General features: G+C 38.3%; 2 protein-coding genes and 1 long non-coding RNA gene across 3 annotated transcripts; 1 reads left to right on the top strand and 2 right to left on the bottom strand.

Moving 5' to 3' along the window:
• Nucleotides 1-39: 39 nt before the first annotated feature.
• Nucleotides 40-1,489, bottom strand: Nd-b18 (NADH dehydrogenase (ubiquinone) B18 subunit). The gene is made up of 3 exons (XM_076762113.1): nucleotides 1,237-1,489; nucleotides 343-511; nucleotides 40-253 (listed from the first exon to the last, which is right to left on the bottom strand). The coding sequence occupies exons 1-3, from the start codon at nucleotides 1,340-1,342 to the stop codon at nucleotides 157-159; spliced, it is 372 nt and encodes a 123-aa protein (XP_076618228.1). The 5' UTR covers nucleotides 1,343-1,489; the 3' UTR covers nucleotides 40-156.
• An 811-nt stretch (nucleotides 1,490-2,300) lies between these two features.
• On the bottom strand, nucleotides 2,301-3,832 carry U2a (small nuclear ribonucleoprotein polypeptide A'-like U2A). Its single transcript, XM_076762112.1, has 4 exons — nucleotides 3,581-3,832; nucleotides 3,447-3,487; nucleotides 2,690-3,266; nucleotides 2,301-2,618 (listed from the first exon to the last, which is right to left on the bottom strand). The coding sequence occupies exons 1-4, from the start codon at nucleotides 3,660-3,662 to the stop codon at nucleotides 2,578-2,580; spliced, it is 741 nt and encodes a 246-aa protein (XP_076618227.1). The 5' UTR covers nucleotides 3,663-3,832; the 3' UTR covers nucleotides 2,301-2,577.
• Nucleotides 3,833-4,290: 458 nt separating this feature from the next.
• On the top strand, nucleotides 4,291-5,379 carry LOC143340429 (uncharacterized). The gene is made up of 3 exons (XR_013079438.1): nucleotides 4,291-4,710; nucleotides 4,783-5,040; nucleotides 5,113-5,379. It is a non-coding gene; the product is annotated as an uncharacterized LOC143340429 (long non-coding RNA).
• The last annotated feature ends 11,272 nt before the right edge of the window (nucleotides 5,380-16,651 follow it).

Genomic DNA, 16,651 nt, shown 5'->3' with positions numbered 1-16,651 from the left:
TAATAAACCCTGGATGGAATTAGCAAAAAAACAAGAGTATGGTTTCTACCAACCAATGCCATTCAATTTTTTTATTAATATTATTTATTTACAGTGATGAAAGAACCCATCTATGTAAGTGTCCTAAAGATGAACAATAGCCAATCACATTGCAACCTACACTGCCTCAGCTTTTTTCATAGCCTCTTCTTTTCTCTTCTGCCTCCTACGAAGTCTACGTTCCCTTTCATATTCTTTTTCTCTCAATATGTAGCTGAAACAATTATGCATTAGAATTATAAAAAGCCCAAACATTGAAATTTTTGTTAGAAAATATTTGAAAGTTTGTGATTGAAAACTTACTCTTCCTTTATACATTGAACATATCCATGCAATTCATGATTACACTTTCGGTGGAAAGGAAAATGTCGTCTTGTACAATCATCCAATTCTAAATATTTATGAGAACAATAATCTCTAAACACTAATGGAACTCTAGCTGCATTGATTTCTTGCTCCGTTGCTATCATTACTATAAAGTAAAATAATATTATTAGTTGAATTAAGAAATTCCAAACAATAATCTTTTACTTTACATACATAGTCTCTTAGAGAACTTAGCAATTACAAATAGTAAATAATCAAAATCTGTAATCTTGAATATCTTCATTACTCTAAATAATTCTAAGAAATGTTTCAATACAAAAGAATAAAGCAACAGTCTTGGCAGCAACATTCATGTAAAAACAATTATTAACAAAATTGAAAAATGGATCACAAATTTTGAAAATTAACTTATGTTATCGTATTCTTACGAGAAAGTAGTAAAACTTCTTGTTACACCAGTCACTAAATAGAAAATTCCGGATACTTATGATGTGAGCACCTTGTACATTTATCTTCGAAAGAATCACTTAAAAATTTCTTCAAAAAACGCTTAAGTAGGTCTGTATGAATAAACTGTCCATACAGAGCCAATTTTGTTTCAATACAATCTTTAAAAAAAATAAATAAAGACATAAACCTTTCATTTAAGAAGACGTCATTCAAAATTAGTTTTTATACGAATAATTATGTCACTGGCGAAGCACTTATTACACAAAAGCAATATTAATAATGCCACAAAATCTTAACGATACGATCAAATCGCTTGTTACAAACGGACTGAACCTGTTGCTTGTGTGAACAAAAGACGACGAACATAAGATATCGACAATAAATTTAAACTCGAGGGTTAGAATCGAACGAAATACTTGCCCCTTTTCTTACGACCATTAGGAAATCCTAAATTCGGATCGAACGATGGAGGCATCTCAGATTCCGGAAAGTCTAACGAACCTATTGTTTTTAACGCGTTACCCATTTTTGTTGGGAATTATTACAAAATTACAATAAACTAGAATAAAAAGTATATAACCGATAATGTAATGATCGTTCACTTCGCGCAATGCTGACATCTAGTGACTTTGCTTACGTAATTCATTCGAAGCAATTTATCTATGAAAACATTACACCATTGACGCTATTCTTTTAATATATCGTATGAATAAACATTGTAATATAATATTGCAAGTCATAAATAAATAATTAGTACACTACTGTTTCCATTAGCGAACAGCAATCACGATAGGTGTAAGACAAATATCACAGAAATATATATGCCTCTACAGGCGACTAAGAAAAAGGGTTAAAAAACACTGCTTTAGAGGATTCTTACCATTTTTGGTGTTAAATCCAAACGTTTATCGATTCAGAATGGAATAAGACTGAAGTGCTATCATCTATGAGAATTGAAACTAAATGAGATGTCCTACGCGCGCCACACTTCCGGCGGATGTGGAGGGAAACGGAAAACCCGCGTTTGGAGTGTCGATTCTTCGAAGAAATGTGTTATCCTCGTCAAACCAAGTCGCAATACGGAAAACTAGAAAAATTGCTATGTCTCACGGATTACAAGAATGTTTCCAAAGAAGTTTTGAAGTCAATTAACCAAAAGTCGTCGGGATCAGGAATATTCTTCGTATTCAAAACCAAATGGAGAAGAATTGTTGCCGCCATTGGTACAACACGAAGAATATCGAAGAAGCCCGAATTTTTTTAAGCAAGTATGTTCGTTTGTTTTTGGATACGTTAAAATTAAACAGCTACTACCGATTCGTTTGAAATACCGTATCGTGTGAACGGACTTGAAATCGTAAAGACGCCACACGCCTACATATCTAAATAATTCTAATGATCGGGGGTTCGAGTGTTCGATTTAAAATAGAAAAAATCGTTTATAGATACAAACTTGATTTATTAAAATATCACTGAAATAAACAGATGCATATATTAAAAATTTTAGATAATTTGAAAGGTAATTGGTAACCTAACATACGTTTACAAAATCGCTTCACGGCATTTGGATATTTCAATAATTTTATTCTCGAAACTTTGAACTATCTCTCAACAAAATTGGAGTTGTGTAGCATATAATTTCTTATTAGCTTAACATACTGTTCTCGATTTCGCCAAGAGTATCAATCTAATACTTACACCAATAAAAATGATTGTTCTTGTTTAATATTAGTTTAAGTCTGAAAATAATGTGTGAAAAATTTAATCATCCTCTTCTTCCATTGCTTCAGGTATTGTGTTTCCTAAAATATTTCGGATAATGTATTAATGGTGTCTTCTGCCATGTCTGTAGATTATAAAAACTATTACAAACCATTCTGTATTCTTTCTTCACTGGGCATGTGTCCAGATTGAAGTAATTTACTAAGACGCTGTACTTCTTCAAGGGAAGAAGCATTTGTAATAGCCTCTCTAATTTTATTGCGTTCCTCTAGGGTAGTCAATGGTTTATCCGTGAATGCGCCAGTAGCTTGTGTTTTTGCTTTCTTTGCTATTTCACGAATCATTTCTTTTCCTTTTTTACTTCTAAAGTAAGCAACTGCAGCCTCACGCTCCTTCATCTTAATTTTTCTAAAATCTAGAAGCCTCAGTTGTGGAAACCTATATACAACATACTGTCTGTATTGAGGCTTTGCAGAGACTGGATTTTGCAATAGACAAAGGTTGGTCAAATTTTTTAGCTGTGTCAGTGGCTCCAAATCACCAAGTTCTTGAATCATATTTCCAGTCAACATAAGGGTTTTTAAATTTGGTATACAATGCTCCAATCCCTCTCCAATTCTAACAATACGATTATTGTTGAAAAAGAGTGTTTTTATACGTTTTAAGAGAGGAAACCCATCTAACTTTCTAATATCATTATCTGAGAAATCTATAGTATCAAATTGATCCTGAAAAATATTAATAAATCATGTACACTGGTATTCTTTTCGTGATTTCAACTTATGAAGATTAAAAACGCGTGACTTTATAGATCGCCGCGAACATAAACGAAGGACGCGCTTAACTACGAAGTATATAAACATTACAAAAAAGTCAAGAAACAAAAATTTATCAATTTGGATACTAACCAGAGTTGCACCCAAGTTTTCAATTGTAGGAATTTTGTAACCTGCAATGCAAAAAAATAAAAACAACGTTAAAGAATTAAAGAATTAGCAGCAAGTTTTAGGTTATATGTTTTCGATATGCATCGTTTACATACCTCTGAGATCCAATTCACGATCTTTTACAGGATTTATATACTGCATAGATTGTTGTATTAAATCTGGCGTTAACTTGACCATTTTTCAATAATACTGTTATTTATTCTATTCCCTTATCGAGGTTAACGTGATGTGTGGAACTATCTGCAACCAGAGATGTCACAAATGCACCGTAGGTGCTCTCCCACACTATGCCAGATCACACTTACGTGAACCCATAAAGTTCAGAAAGCCGACAAAGCAAACTGACACATGCTGCCTTTTACGATTCTCCGAAGATACTAGTTCGTTATTTTCAACAATAGATGGCGCTTATTTTCCGACCTCAAACCCCCTGGTGCTAAAATGCCCAAGTTTGTCGTGGAATAGTTCGTTACCATCAACGCTAGATGGCGTTTATTTCTCGACCTCAAACCCTCTGGTGCTAAAACGCCCAAGTTTGTCGAGAAATCCATCTAGCGTGGACGATACGAACTATTCCACGACAAACTTGGACGTTTTAGCACCAGGGGGTTTGAGGTCGATAAATAAGCGTCATCTATTGTTGAAAATAACAAACTATTCCACGACAAACTTGGGCGTTTTAGCACCAGAGGGTTTGAGGTCGGTAAATAAGCGCCATCTAGCGTTGGAAATAACGAACTATCTCACGACGTAGCTTAAGAGACTTGGAGAGCAGTCAGTTTACTTTTGTCGCCCTTCCGATACAGTAGGAGCTCACGTACGCGTGATCTGTCATCTGTGGTAGAAACCAGAGATGCCAGACGAAGCGCCGAGTGCACCGTGGACACGTCTCATGGGAGTTAAGAGAGGCAGGCTCACATTTGCCTTCTCGCTCTTGAACAACTGAAATCCGACCTCCCGTCTACGGCATAGGATTTGTAATCTCTGAGACTCTTGAAGGAGAGCAGTTAGTTTACCTTCGTCGACTTTCCGAAATAAGCTCACGTACATACGCGTATCTGTCATCTCTGGTATAAACCAGAGATGCCAGACGAAGCGCCGAGTGCACCGTGGACACGTCTCATGGGAGTTAAGAGAGGCAGGCTCACATTAGTCTTCTCGCTCTTGAACAACTGACATCCGACCTCACGTCAACGGCATACGATTCGGAATCTCGACTGCCCAGGTATTTTTACTTTCCTTTCGTAGAGTTCATTACTGAACTCTACAAATTACTCCTGGTTTCTATTTGCCTCAGATAACCTCTCATGACCAGTGCTGACAAAAGTACAGAACTCCCGACAACTTTTGACACCATACCGCGACTGTTACTGACTACTCCTAATTACTGCTTGCCTCTGCTGGACTCTGCTGACCATCGCTTATATTTCTGACAACCTATAACGATTACTACTGACTTCTGCTAACCTCTTTTGGTCTTTGCTGATCTCTGTCAGCGTGCGCATGTCTCTGTTGACCTTTCCTGGCCTCTGCCGAATGCTACTGAACACTGCAGGTATTTCTGATAATGTATAACGATTAATACTTGCTACTGCATGCCCCTACAAGTCTCTGCTTGTCTTTGTAGGTTTCTGCTTGCCTGCGCATGCCTTTGCTGGTCTCTGCTGACCATTGCTGACCACCCCTGATGTTTCTGACAACATATAACGCTTACTATTTGCTACTATTCGCCCCTAGTGAACTCTGCTTGCCACTGCTGGCCTCTGCTGACTACCGCTTATATTTCTGGCAACGTACAACGATTACTACGACTCCTGCCTTCCTCTGTTAACCTCTGCCAGCGTCTCCTGGCCTAAGCTGGCCTCTGCCAACATCTCCCGATGTCAGCTGACAACTTGTGAAATGATACAATATAATATAATATGTTTATATGTATTAAAGTTTTGTATAATGTAAATCTATGGCAATAAATGATATAATTTCAAAGAATGCTATGTGTTCTCATCATTTCTACCTTTCCTTTCCTCTCGAAACCATTCCCTTACTTATAAGATACGTGCCACCCCTTCCCATTTCATTTCCTCATGATAACAAAGTCTAAAATGGACATAAAACATCTGCGTCTTACTTATGGTCGATTAGAGATACTTATTCATTCATTCAGTAAACGTCAGCTCCCGTACTAGCTGCCAGAGATAAAAATTTTCAACTCTAAAATGGACCTGAAACCGTCAGCGTCATAGCTACGGTCGATAGGTAAACGCCAGCTCCGCGTACTAGCTGCCAGAGGCAAAAATTTTCAAAGTTCCCCGGAAAGATTTCAAATATTGCGCCGCTTGTCAGAGGCAAAAATTTTCAAAGTCCCGCGGAAAGATTTCGAATTTACCGCCGCCTGGGCTTTCTCACAAGTGCTCGCTCGGGCCTTCGTTTCTATATATACACTCGTTAACCCAACTCTAAATGGGCCATTTCATGACATGCCTTCCTAGCAGCAACATCTCCAGCAGCAGCAGCGGAGCCGGCAGGAGCTGGTCCTCCCCTGGAGGGGGGGTGGGGGTCCGGCCAGGTCTGGCTGGCGGTCTCCCACCCAGTGGGGGGGGGGGGGGTCGCTGCAAAATTTTCGGGATGTTCCTTCCCGAAAAATTTCTAAGTTCCACAGCCGGCAGGAGACAACAACAATGGGCGGAGAGCGGGAGAGAAGGCGCCAGCGACGATCTTCCAGAAAAATTTCAAAGTCCCACGGCTGACAGAGGAGGACAACAAACACTTGGCGGAAAAGTTTCAAAGTCCCACAGCTAGCACGAGGCACTGGCAGGAGAGATGAAAGCCCGGGCTTCCAGAGAAATATCGAAGTGCCCGGGAAAGATTTCAGGGGGGGGCTCTTTAAAATTTTTGCCGAAAAATTCAGGCCGCAGCTGCTGCCTGAAACTTCTTGGAAGTTTCAGGGATTCCGAGAAATTTCAGGAATTCCAAGAATTTTCAGGGTTTCCGAGAAATTTCAGGGCTCCCGTAAAGTTTCAGGGATTCCCGATCTGTTTCAGGGATTTCCGAGAAATTTCAGGAATTCCTAGAAATGACGTCATTTCCAGGAATTCGCAGAAATTTTCTGGCGGCGGGAGATTTGAAATCTTTCCGAAGAACTTAGAAAATTTTTAAAGATACGGAGTGTCGATCGAGTCTTATAACTAAGGGAATGATTTGGAGAGGGAAAGAACGGTCAAAAATGATGAGAACAGATAGAAATCTTTTAAATTATATCATTTATTAATATAAATTTACATTATACAAAACTTTAATACATATAAACATATTATATTATATTACATCATGTCACACGTTGTCAGCAACGGTCAGCAGTGGTCAGCGATGGTCAGCTGATGTCGGGAGATGTTGGCAGAGGTCAGCTGACGTCGGGAGATGTTGGCAGAGGCCAGCTTAGGCCAGGAGATGCTGGCAGAGGTCAGCGGAGGCTCGCAGTAGCCAGTAGTAATCGTTGTACGTTGTCAGAAATATAAGCGGTGGTCAGCAGAGGCCAGCAGATGCTGGAAAAGGCTAGCAGTAGCCGGTAGTAATCGTTATACGTTGTCAGAAGTATCAGGAGTGGTCAGCAGCGGTCAGCAGAGGCCAGCGGAGAATGGCAGAAATCAGTAGTAATTGTTGTACGTTGCCAAAAATATAAGCGGCGGTCATCAGAGGCCAGCAGAGGCAAGCAGAGACCTGTAAAGGCAAGCAGAGACTTGAAGGAGCAAGCACTAGCAAGTATTAATCGTTATACATTGTCAGAAATACCAGCATTGGTCAGCAGTAGTCAATAGAGGCCAGCAGAGGCATGCAAAGGAGAGCAGTAATCACGTGTAATCATTAACAATCACTGTATGGTGTCAGAAGTTGTCAGGAGTTTTCTACTTTCATCAGCACTGCTCATCGGAGACCAGCGGAGACAAATAGAAACTAGGAGTAGTTTGCAGGGTGCTGTAATTGCAGTGGTCAATTCTGATCACAGTTGCTTTCATGCATCTGTAGTTAAATTCATTCAGTTATTTATTTATACTGAATTGTATTAACGCCAAAGGCCCAAACTTGTCTAGAAACAGTCCTATTCCTGTCAGAACACACACCTAACCTAAATTTGACACCGCAACACATATTCCTAGTTTCTACGTTTCTTTGAGCAAATACACGGTTTCACATCCCGTCAAACGTAATACACATTAACTTGAGACTATATGTACATCAGTCTAATTAATAAAGACTGTCTAATTATTCCTGAAGACACCGATAACCTATGCTTGACACTGCAACACGTATTACTCTATATAGGAAATATACGGTTTCACAACGCATCACTAATTAATAGACAATGTCTAAAGCTTATTATTATTATAATAACTACAGTAGTGTCTACGTAAAGTGACTGCATTCTTACTCACTTATACATCCGTTTAGTCGATCCGTGATGCTCCCTGTGACTAAGTGAAAGAAAGTGTGACCCATCGGTGGTACATTATTTGCACAGCCATCTACGGCAAAACGCCCAAGTTTGTCATCAAATAGTTTGTTACTTCCAACGCTAGATGGCGCTTATTTACCGACCTCAAACCCCCTGGTGCTAAAACGTCCAAGTTTGTCGTGGAATAGTTCGTTACCTTCAATGCTAAATGACGCTTATTTACCGACCTCAAGCCTGGTGCTAAAACGCCCAAGTTTGTCGTGGAATAGTTCGTTACCTTTAACGCTAAATGACGCTTATTTACAGACCTCAAGCCTCGTGGAGCTAAAATGCCCAAGTTTGTAGTGGGATAGTTCGTTACCTTCAACGCTAGATAAATTTCTTGACAAACTTGGGCGTTTTAGCACCAGAGGGTTTGAGATCGAGAATTAAACGCCATCTAGCGTTGATGGTAACGAACTATTCCACGACAAACTTGGGCGTTTTAGCACCAGAGGGTTTGAGGTTGAAAAATAGGCGCCATCTAGCGTTGAAAGTAACGAACTATTCCACGACAAACGGGCGGTTCTTTCTATTAGAAGAAAAGCGAAAGACTTCGGCAAACGTATAATCAGGCCGAGTATGCAATAATCGTCAGCGTTTCCTTCGCAACGACCAATAACTTTCTCCACTAGCTAAGAGCAAATGCAATCCTTCGTTTACGAGGAATAATAAATCTAGTTGCGTTCGATAATCGATGAAAACGAAAAAGAAGCCTATTTTCTTTCGTAGAATGTTCTCCGTGGATAATAACAGCGATAAACATTTAAACTTCAGGGTTACTCAATAGATCCATACAAAAACCAATCGAGCAGTCTAGTTATTGCTAACATTACGATCTTTCCTGCATTATGGTTTCATTTGAAACATTTCAAACAGCTACAAACAAAGACAAACTATAATTTTACAAATTGTGCATAATCTGTAGGATATTATTTTGATATATTTCTAAAACAGACAGTATATTCGTCATCATATTATTGTTAATGTTTTAATTTGTTCTCGAACCGTATATTTTTGACTTGTGCTCACATTATACGACGATTACTGGTATCCAAGGCTAAAGACGATCGTATAATAAAGTCTCTGTTATGTCCAAATGTTCGATACACTCTCAAGGTATCAAAATTCAAAAGCTGTGACGTCCAAATCGCATTGGAAATTTTGATTTCACCAATGGATTCCTGGTTTATTCAAACCACGAATATATGAAAGCAGCATAGATTATTGGGAAATTGTGGTGGTTTACACTCGATTCAATATTTGTAATTAATCGATGAAACGTGACGAACTAGATCGCAATCATCGATGCGTTCGGACGATTACGCGATCGATTCAGTCAGTGAAATGCAGTCGGCTCTGAGTGTTGTACAATCGATACGACGATGGTTCCGTTTCGATAAACATTTTTTAATGTTCGTCTTGAAAGTTGGGGACAAATTTTATAAATTAACCAAATTTGTCAGCGCTATCGACACCGTTTGGCAAATCGAGATAAACGATATTTTATAATTATGGTGAAAATTTCCATTGTCTTGCAAGGATTCCCAACGAATGTACAATTTAAATGTAAATAAATACAAGTTCTCGAAACAAAAAAGCCTGTAACTGTAGACAGGAACAATCGATGATTTTTACATCAGAAGTTGTTTAAATGTCGCGTGGGTTCGTTCGTAAATTATCACCCCTTCGATCAGAAATCTCGAACGTTACCGATGGAACTGGTTCCGATTATGCAACGGCTCGGTCGAAAATTTCGTTTCGCTGTATGTGTGTAAAAATGTTGTTATATCATTCTCACCGATACACGGAAAATTTACCGATGACGTTCGAAAAGACAGACGGTGTGAGTAGATATACGTGTGTAATGCCACGCAAGGTGAGATATCATTATGCGTATTAGCAGAAAACATTGATATACTGAACGTCGTCCACTTAACCCGATACCGATAATAACCTCTATTATTATTGATATTTTTGTTAACGGTTTACAGCTCGAGTTTTTTTTTCTTTTATCGTATTTATCGTTTTTCACATGAGAATTTTCACAAATCGACCGACGTGCCATTTACTTACGAACGAACATCTAAATTTCAATCTTTCGGCTGAAAATAATAATCTGCATATGAATAAATGCAACTATATTATAAAACGCGTGGTTAGCATGAATATTAAGCTTCTCAGACTGGTTTCCATTGAATATTATATATTTAAAGCGAGCTGTGACGCTTCTGCAATAATGTGATCGAGATAATTGCATCATAAGAAGTAGAACAGTGTCTCAGTTATCGTATTTACAAACTAAATTAAACACATTACTATAAAAGTAATCGTGTGCTACTTACTATCGGTTCCTGAATCATTAATTACCCATAAAAAGTTAATTGCATTGTGAAATTATTCTTTAAGACGGGGATAAACATAAATATTATGAAATGATCGCGCGTGGAGAATCACAGTCGTTTCTGTTTATTGGAAACGTTTAGAAAGAACATTTTAAAGAACATTTAGCAATTTGAAACGCGCATAAAACACGCGATAGCGCCTAAGTTCGTCCCGTCGCCTGTCATTTTTCTCAATTCACGCCGGACTTTATTTCGTGTAAACAAATGTGCATTCCTAGTAACCGTTTTTCGCCTGGCCAAGTGTTTTCCAAGCCTTTAACGTCATCGAATGTAAAATCAGGTCGGCTAGCGCCATCGATACACATTACGTTATTTCTTTGTTTTCTAGTCTCGGAAATTTACTGGAGCGTACTTGTTATTTGTCTATTTACTGATCGACTTCCAAGTAACGTCATGGATTACGTCTTGAGTAACAAAAAAAATCAGTGGAAGAAACGATCATGTGTCGTACATACGTAATATGCCTAATGCAGAATAATCGCGAAGGTTGGAGCTCGAGTTAGAGATACTCGATCATTTCGTGGGACTAAGTGTGGTAATCAAAATTTGAGAAATGTGTCACCAATTTTCAGGAACTTCTTGTACAGCTGATAGTTGATAATAAACCATGAAAAATCTTCTTAGTATTGGGAAAAAGGGTTTGACGCAATAATGATCTATCGACTGCAGGATCGCGAGTCTTTTGACCTTATAATGCTCAGACGCTATTAATGTTTTAGCATTTAAAGAATGCTCAAACTCTAAATACCTTCCAGAACAGAAAAATAATGCAACGCGTAGAGTGGAAAATCGCATAAGTGGCTCCATCCGTGGCGTCCACTCGCGGACTATACCGATAAAGTAAAAACCACAGGCAATGGATACTTTTAAGGCGTTTCTGATAAAAAAGATTAATTACTTTCAGGTTGGGATTGCAGAAAAATGAGATGTAAAATGAGATCTAATTTCTTCCTGAATGTAAAAATTATTTCAGTGTAAAAAATCGGTAAGGAAACCCCTGATGCAAATATTTCCCTTATTGACTGCTGGTACAATTATCTTGAATGCTTAAAATCGTTCCCGGATAAGTGAAATATGTGATTTCGAGTACCACTCCAGTAACGAGGACCAATATGTTTTGATTAGATTAATTGCTCAAATTATCAGGACCATGTATCTGATCGTTAGGCTCGATTCATTATGGTTTTCGATCGTAATTGCGTCGAATTTGCTGAATATGGCATTGAAGATGGACATCTTGAGCGTTGCTGCAATGTACATTCTCCGAAACTTCCTTGTTAGGCGTCGGTTCGTTTTGTCAACATTTTCTAAACTCATCTGTGTCACTTTTTATTTAGTGTCTCTAAAATTAGACTCTGCGTTCTTACTGTTCCCGCGAGTCTGACCATATCTGCTGTTCCGACATTCTGGTTGGCTGAGTATGGGGAATGGTTTTGAATCTTATTTTACGTACACATAATTTATATTTTAATCTTGAAGTGATCAGCCGGACATTAATAACATAAAAATGATAATTTCCTCACTTCCCGATACATAATCAAGAGTTTTTCCTTTGTTTTTTGTTTCATCGATTTTATCACGGATCAAATGACCATATCTGGTCCACGACTGTCATAATAATTACAGATAATTTGTAATTATTGTCTTTAAAAAATCCTCAATGGAGTTCGCGCTAAAACCGTCGAACGGTTGCTTGCGATACACGAGACGTTGAAAATAGATACATTATGAACGATTTTGGTTTATAATTGTATCTATTGTATGTTACAAAGTGAATCAAAGGTCCGATTACAAACGTAATGAACAATTCAATTTGAAACGATTCATCCAAGTTCGCATCAGATTAGATTAACGAAGGGATTTTTGGATATTGGCAGTAATAAAATATTCATACCTATAGACCATCGTGCCTCCACCTTAACGACCTCGGTAATTCTTCTTTACAATTCTGTTTCCCGAACCGTGGAATGTTAATTGCGTAACAATCGTACGCGTGACAATTCTTCGGTCAACCGATTCAACAGTTTCGTTCGTCGACTCACATTTTATCACACGTTTTGCTCCGATTCGTTAATCACGGGTCTAATATTACTCCGTTTGCAGATGCAAACACTTCCTGAAACTCTGTTCGAAAGTCAACGTAACGCGAGGTTTCAGGGTTTTGTAATCTGCTGAGATTGGAGTGTAAGTTACCGATTCCATCGCCATATAATAATAATTACTATTGTTTACTGTTACACTGAACCAGTAATGGCGCCCGTGATCTCGTCGAACAAATAAAAAACGAAGGATGAGGGGACGAAGCTGGTAAAATACAAAGAAATTCAACGATTTTTCAATCGACGAGGGCTTCAGATCTGATTCAGAGCTGAGCTTAGGCATTTCGATACCCAAGTGTTAAACTTATATATACTATTTTTATACAAAAATAGGGGAGTTATTCTACATTTTTGGCAAATTTTTTCACGTAGAATCACTCTCTATTCTTATACCATCAGTCACCGATCATCTTGTCTACAGTTTGCCCAACTCTGGCCTCAACTACGTCATGGATTCGGAGAAAGCAAACGCTTCGAGGGTCAAGTATAGCGTAGAACTTTAGTCGATTACGCGTACGATAACCGTCCTTGAAAAAAGAACAAACTGAAGCGTAGGTACACGACGATTCGTAAAACCCGCAATTAAGCGTTCGGTGTAAAGTTCAAAAGTGAAACGACCTTAACGACTTAAAACAGTCTTCGATGAGACGTCGATCACCAGCGAATCTAGCATTTAACCATACACTATGCCGAATAACGGAAACGCCATTGCTGAATAAACAGTTTCGATATTGATTTTTGCCCACGCATTCCGAATAGCGGGACAGAACAATCCACGACGACTGGTCGAGCAACCTAAACTCGATCTCGTGGATATACGGCGATTTTAACGTGGATCAATATTGGAATCAGTGTCAGAGTTAGGCCAAATCTAGTCTGAAATCGAAAGATAATTACTGACTTTGAGGAAGACAGTCTTGGTGTCCTTAATCTTGATAATCAAACTGAACTTAACCTGTCCTTTTTTTGTGATTTTTTTTTTAACGACAGGTAGGTTGTTTTGTAGTGACATTTTGCAGATATATTTATTCGTCTTATAGGTATGTACAGTATTTTTTTCATCAAAAAATATTAAAAATTGCGAGAGTTATAGCTTCTTGTTTAAAAAAAAACGCATTTAAACTGGCTTACATGATATTTCACGATCTAGCAGACCGATTGACTTCAAATTTGGGGAGAATATTCAGCAGACACGCCTTTATAACTGGAACTAGAGATTTAAAAAAAACTTTACTATTTTTTTTGATACGCTAAAGACAAAAGAACGATTAACAAATAGAAATTCGAAACTTGAAGCGTCGCCATTTCTTGAAGATACTTTAACCCCCTCTGTTTCAAATTATCTGGAATCCTGGAAGCCATTGGAGCACCTTTTCCAAAAGAGCCATTAAATAAGAAGTTATAATTCCCACGATTTTTAATATTTTTCCATGAAAAAACTATTGTACGTGCTTATAAGATGAATAGATATATCTACCTAATCGGTACAAAACAACCTACCTATCATTAGAAAAAAAAACACAAAAAGGGCCGTGAAATTGACAGTCTAGACAGCAATATATCCTTAAGTTGAGAATAGAATAATTTAATTCACGTGAATCATTCATTGCTCGACTTCGATCTGGGCGACAATTCGGAGCCATCTTGGAATGCAAGAAGATGGCACTAGCGCCGCTACTGGGATCATAGCACCTGAATTTCACTTTCATCGGCGATATCACTGACCGTACGCCAATTACCACCGTGCAGAATGGCACGGCCAAGGTTTGCCACAACCACCGTGTGAAAAAATCGCGACCATAAAGCACACCTGGTTCTTCCATTCCCCTTTCCTCAGGAGTATAGAAACTGCTTTCCGAGAAACGACTTCTCGTCTGCAATATTTTCTCCTCGGCGTTCTGCAACCCCCTATTACTACAATAGGCTAATTCGAGACCAATTAGATCACTTACAGTAAAACAATAATAGCAAAATGATTAATTTTTGCACTATAAATTCGTAACCAATAAAATCTTAATGGGTTGTTTCGACCTCTAATCTTCATCGTGATGTTCTTTCTTCTATTTCTGGATGCTATCTAGTCCGCTCTGTTATTTTCGAAGAAGTCATCTCGCCTTATTCTCAAACATCAGACGTAAGATTGGCTCTGCGATCGTCCGAGGTCTCTTGACAATTATTCTCTTTGCAGGTGATGGAAGAAGCTCATTTATGGTTGTACGTATTGTCATTTCCGTACGTTTAACTTTTATACAAAATATTTCCCTCGGGTTAAGAATCTTTGCTCCAGGTGATTCTAAAAACCAAACAGAGTAATTAGCATAAACGTTGAACCAGTAGCTTTTCTCGTCAAGATTTTCTCGAGAGAAGTTTAAGCAACGTGACGCGAAGTATTCCGTCTTAACGACTCAATAACACAACTCGAACAAGTAAGAATAACGTTGAAGAATGTAAATTAAAGAATGACAATTATTCGCGCAAACAGCTAGTGCTTGTGATCGATATTATTACGTCTCGCATGATCCACGTGTAATATTTATTCGTTATTTAAGCAAACAATCGACAGAACCGCTCGTTGAAAGTAAAGTGCCCCGTGCAGCTGGAAATTTTAGAATAATAATTGGAACTTTACATTTTTAATGTAACGAATAGGAAGTTGCGGAACGCACGCTTACTTTTTACTTTGCATATTCTGCATAATGCATGTTTCAGTTAAATTGCATACGCATGAATGCGATTCATGCTTACGCGAGTATGTACCATACTTATTAAGATAAATAAAAATCATGGCCTTTGCACGAACTTATTACACCAACGTTTCTTAGGAATTTCAGAACACTATTAGCGTAGATTTAAATATACATTAATTGTTTCGAACTTGGAAAAACGATTTGTCACGTACCAGAGGATTAATAGATAAAATTTGGAGTCCACTTGATTAAATATTTTCTATAAAGAAACAATTTTTTCGACGAACGACCACCCAACCACGGCGATCGAATCGCACACAACGTACGACAGTAAATTATATAAAGAACTAATGACACTGGGCGTGGAGTTGCGTGTATGCGGGTGGCTCACGCGTTCCTCGAATACTAATTTACAACTGTTCACTGTCACTGGTAATGCAACGAATATTTTCACGCGTGGTACATTTACGCCGTACAAAATAACACACTAGAAGCACAAGTCACGCTAGTGGCATTGTTATTTTGATTAAAATTCAAATTATTAAGTAAGAATTCAATAAAAGTTCCACGTTGAGATCTATGAATAAAGATTTTAACGTATGTAAATAGTAGGGAAATGTGTTTGCAAATCTCATAATTTCTATTATCTTGGCTATTTTACTATTTATTAGCAAATAATAACGAGGTTGTGTTGAAGAGAATATGCTGAGAATATGCATACATAAATTTTGCAAGGGGAGGCAAATTTTATACAACGCGTAACTAATTTAAAACTTGACCCTGCAAATATTCTCGATCTAGCGTGACACAAGCGTATGAAACATTTTGTAAAATCATACCTACGTTATGATTTATGTTTCAACGCTGTGCGTCGAAACGAAAGGATTGTCAGAGGACAAAAAACGAGCAACGAAAAGGCATCGTAACTTGTGGCCTTTGTGCCGAGAACAGCATCCACGCGACGAGTGTACGCCAATGTTACCATCACCGTGAGAGGTCATTGAACGTACAACAAAACGCAATCATCGCCACAAGGTCCCTACTCTCGGGCATAAAATATGATAGTAAGTCGGCAGAGCCACGGGGAAAAGGAACGAGGATACGCCTGCGTTATTAGACGAGTTTCAAGACCTTGGAAACTTCCGTCTTTGAGTTATTCGCCGAAGCTCTAGGTCTCGACTAATCGCCCACGATGGCCGATGACGCGTCGCGTTGAAATCTCTGCAAACGTACTGGACCAAAACGCAATCGCTTCTCTAAAAACGAAAACTTTAACCAATCGTCCATTTTGTGCAATCACGTCTTATTATCGTCTATTTTCCAGTTCTCATAAAAGAACACGTATTTCATTTTTTCTCTCCCGCAATTACGTTCGTGATTACATTTTGTAACTTTTTAACAGCATTAATTATTTCAGTTTTAATTAATCGATCGTTTGGCCTGAAAAAAGCACGTCCAACGAATAAACATCGAGGCAAAAACAAAT

This window comes from Colletes latitarsis, chromosome 3, assembly GCF_051014445.1.
Source record: "Colletes latitarsis isolate SP2378_abdomen chromosome 3, iyColLati1, whole genome shotgun sequence".
Taxonomy (NCBI): Eukaryota; Metazoa; Arthropoda; class Insecta; order Hymenoptera; family Colletidae; genus Colletes; species Colletes latitarsis.
Note: the sequence above shows the minus strand (reverse complement) of the source record. Positions and strands in the feature narration are given on the sequence as shown.

Coding starts and splice junctions, on each gene's coding strand:
- Nd-b18 (XM_076762113.1), bottom strand. CDS start 1,342: ATGGGTAACGCGTTAAAAACAATAGGTTCGTTAGACTTTCCGGAATCT. Junction 512..1,236: donor TAATGGTCGTAAGAAAAGGG/GCAAGTATTTCG, acceptor TTTACTTTATAG/TAATGATAGCAACGGAGCAA. Junction 254..342: donor GTTCAATGTATAAAGGAAGA/GTAAGTTTTCAA, acceptor TAATTGTTTCAG/CTACATATTGAGAGAAAAAG.
- U2a (XM_076762112.1), bottom strand. CDS start 3,662: ATGGTCAAGTTAACGCCAGATTTAATACAACAATCTATGCAGTATATA. Junction 3,488..3,580: donor TCGTGAATTGGATCTCAGAG/GTATGTAAACGA, acceptor TTTGCATTGCAG/GTTACAAAATTCCTACAATT. Junction 2,619..2,689: donor TGAAGAAAGAATACAGAATG/GTTTGTAATAGT, acceptor GAAATATTTTAG/GAAACACAATACCTGAAGCA.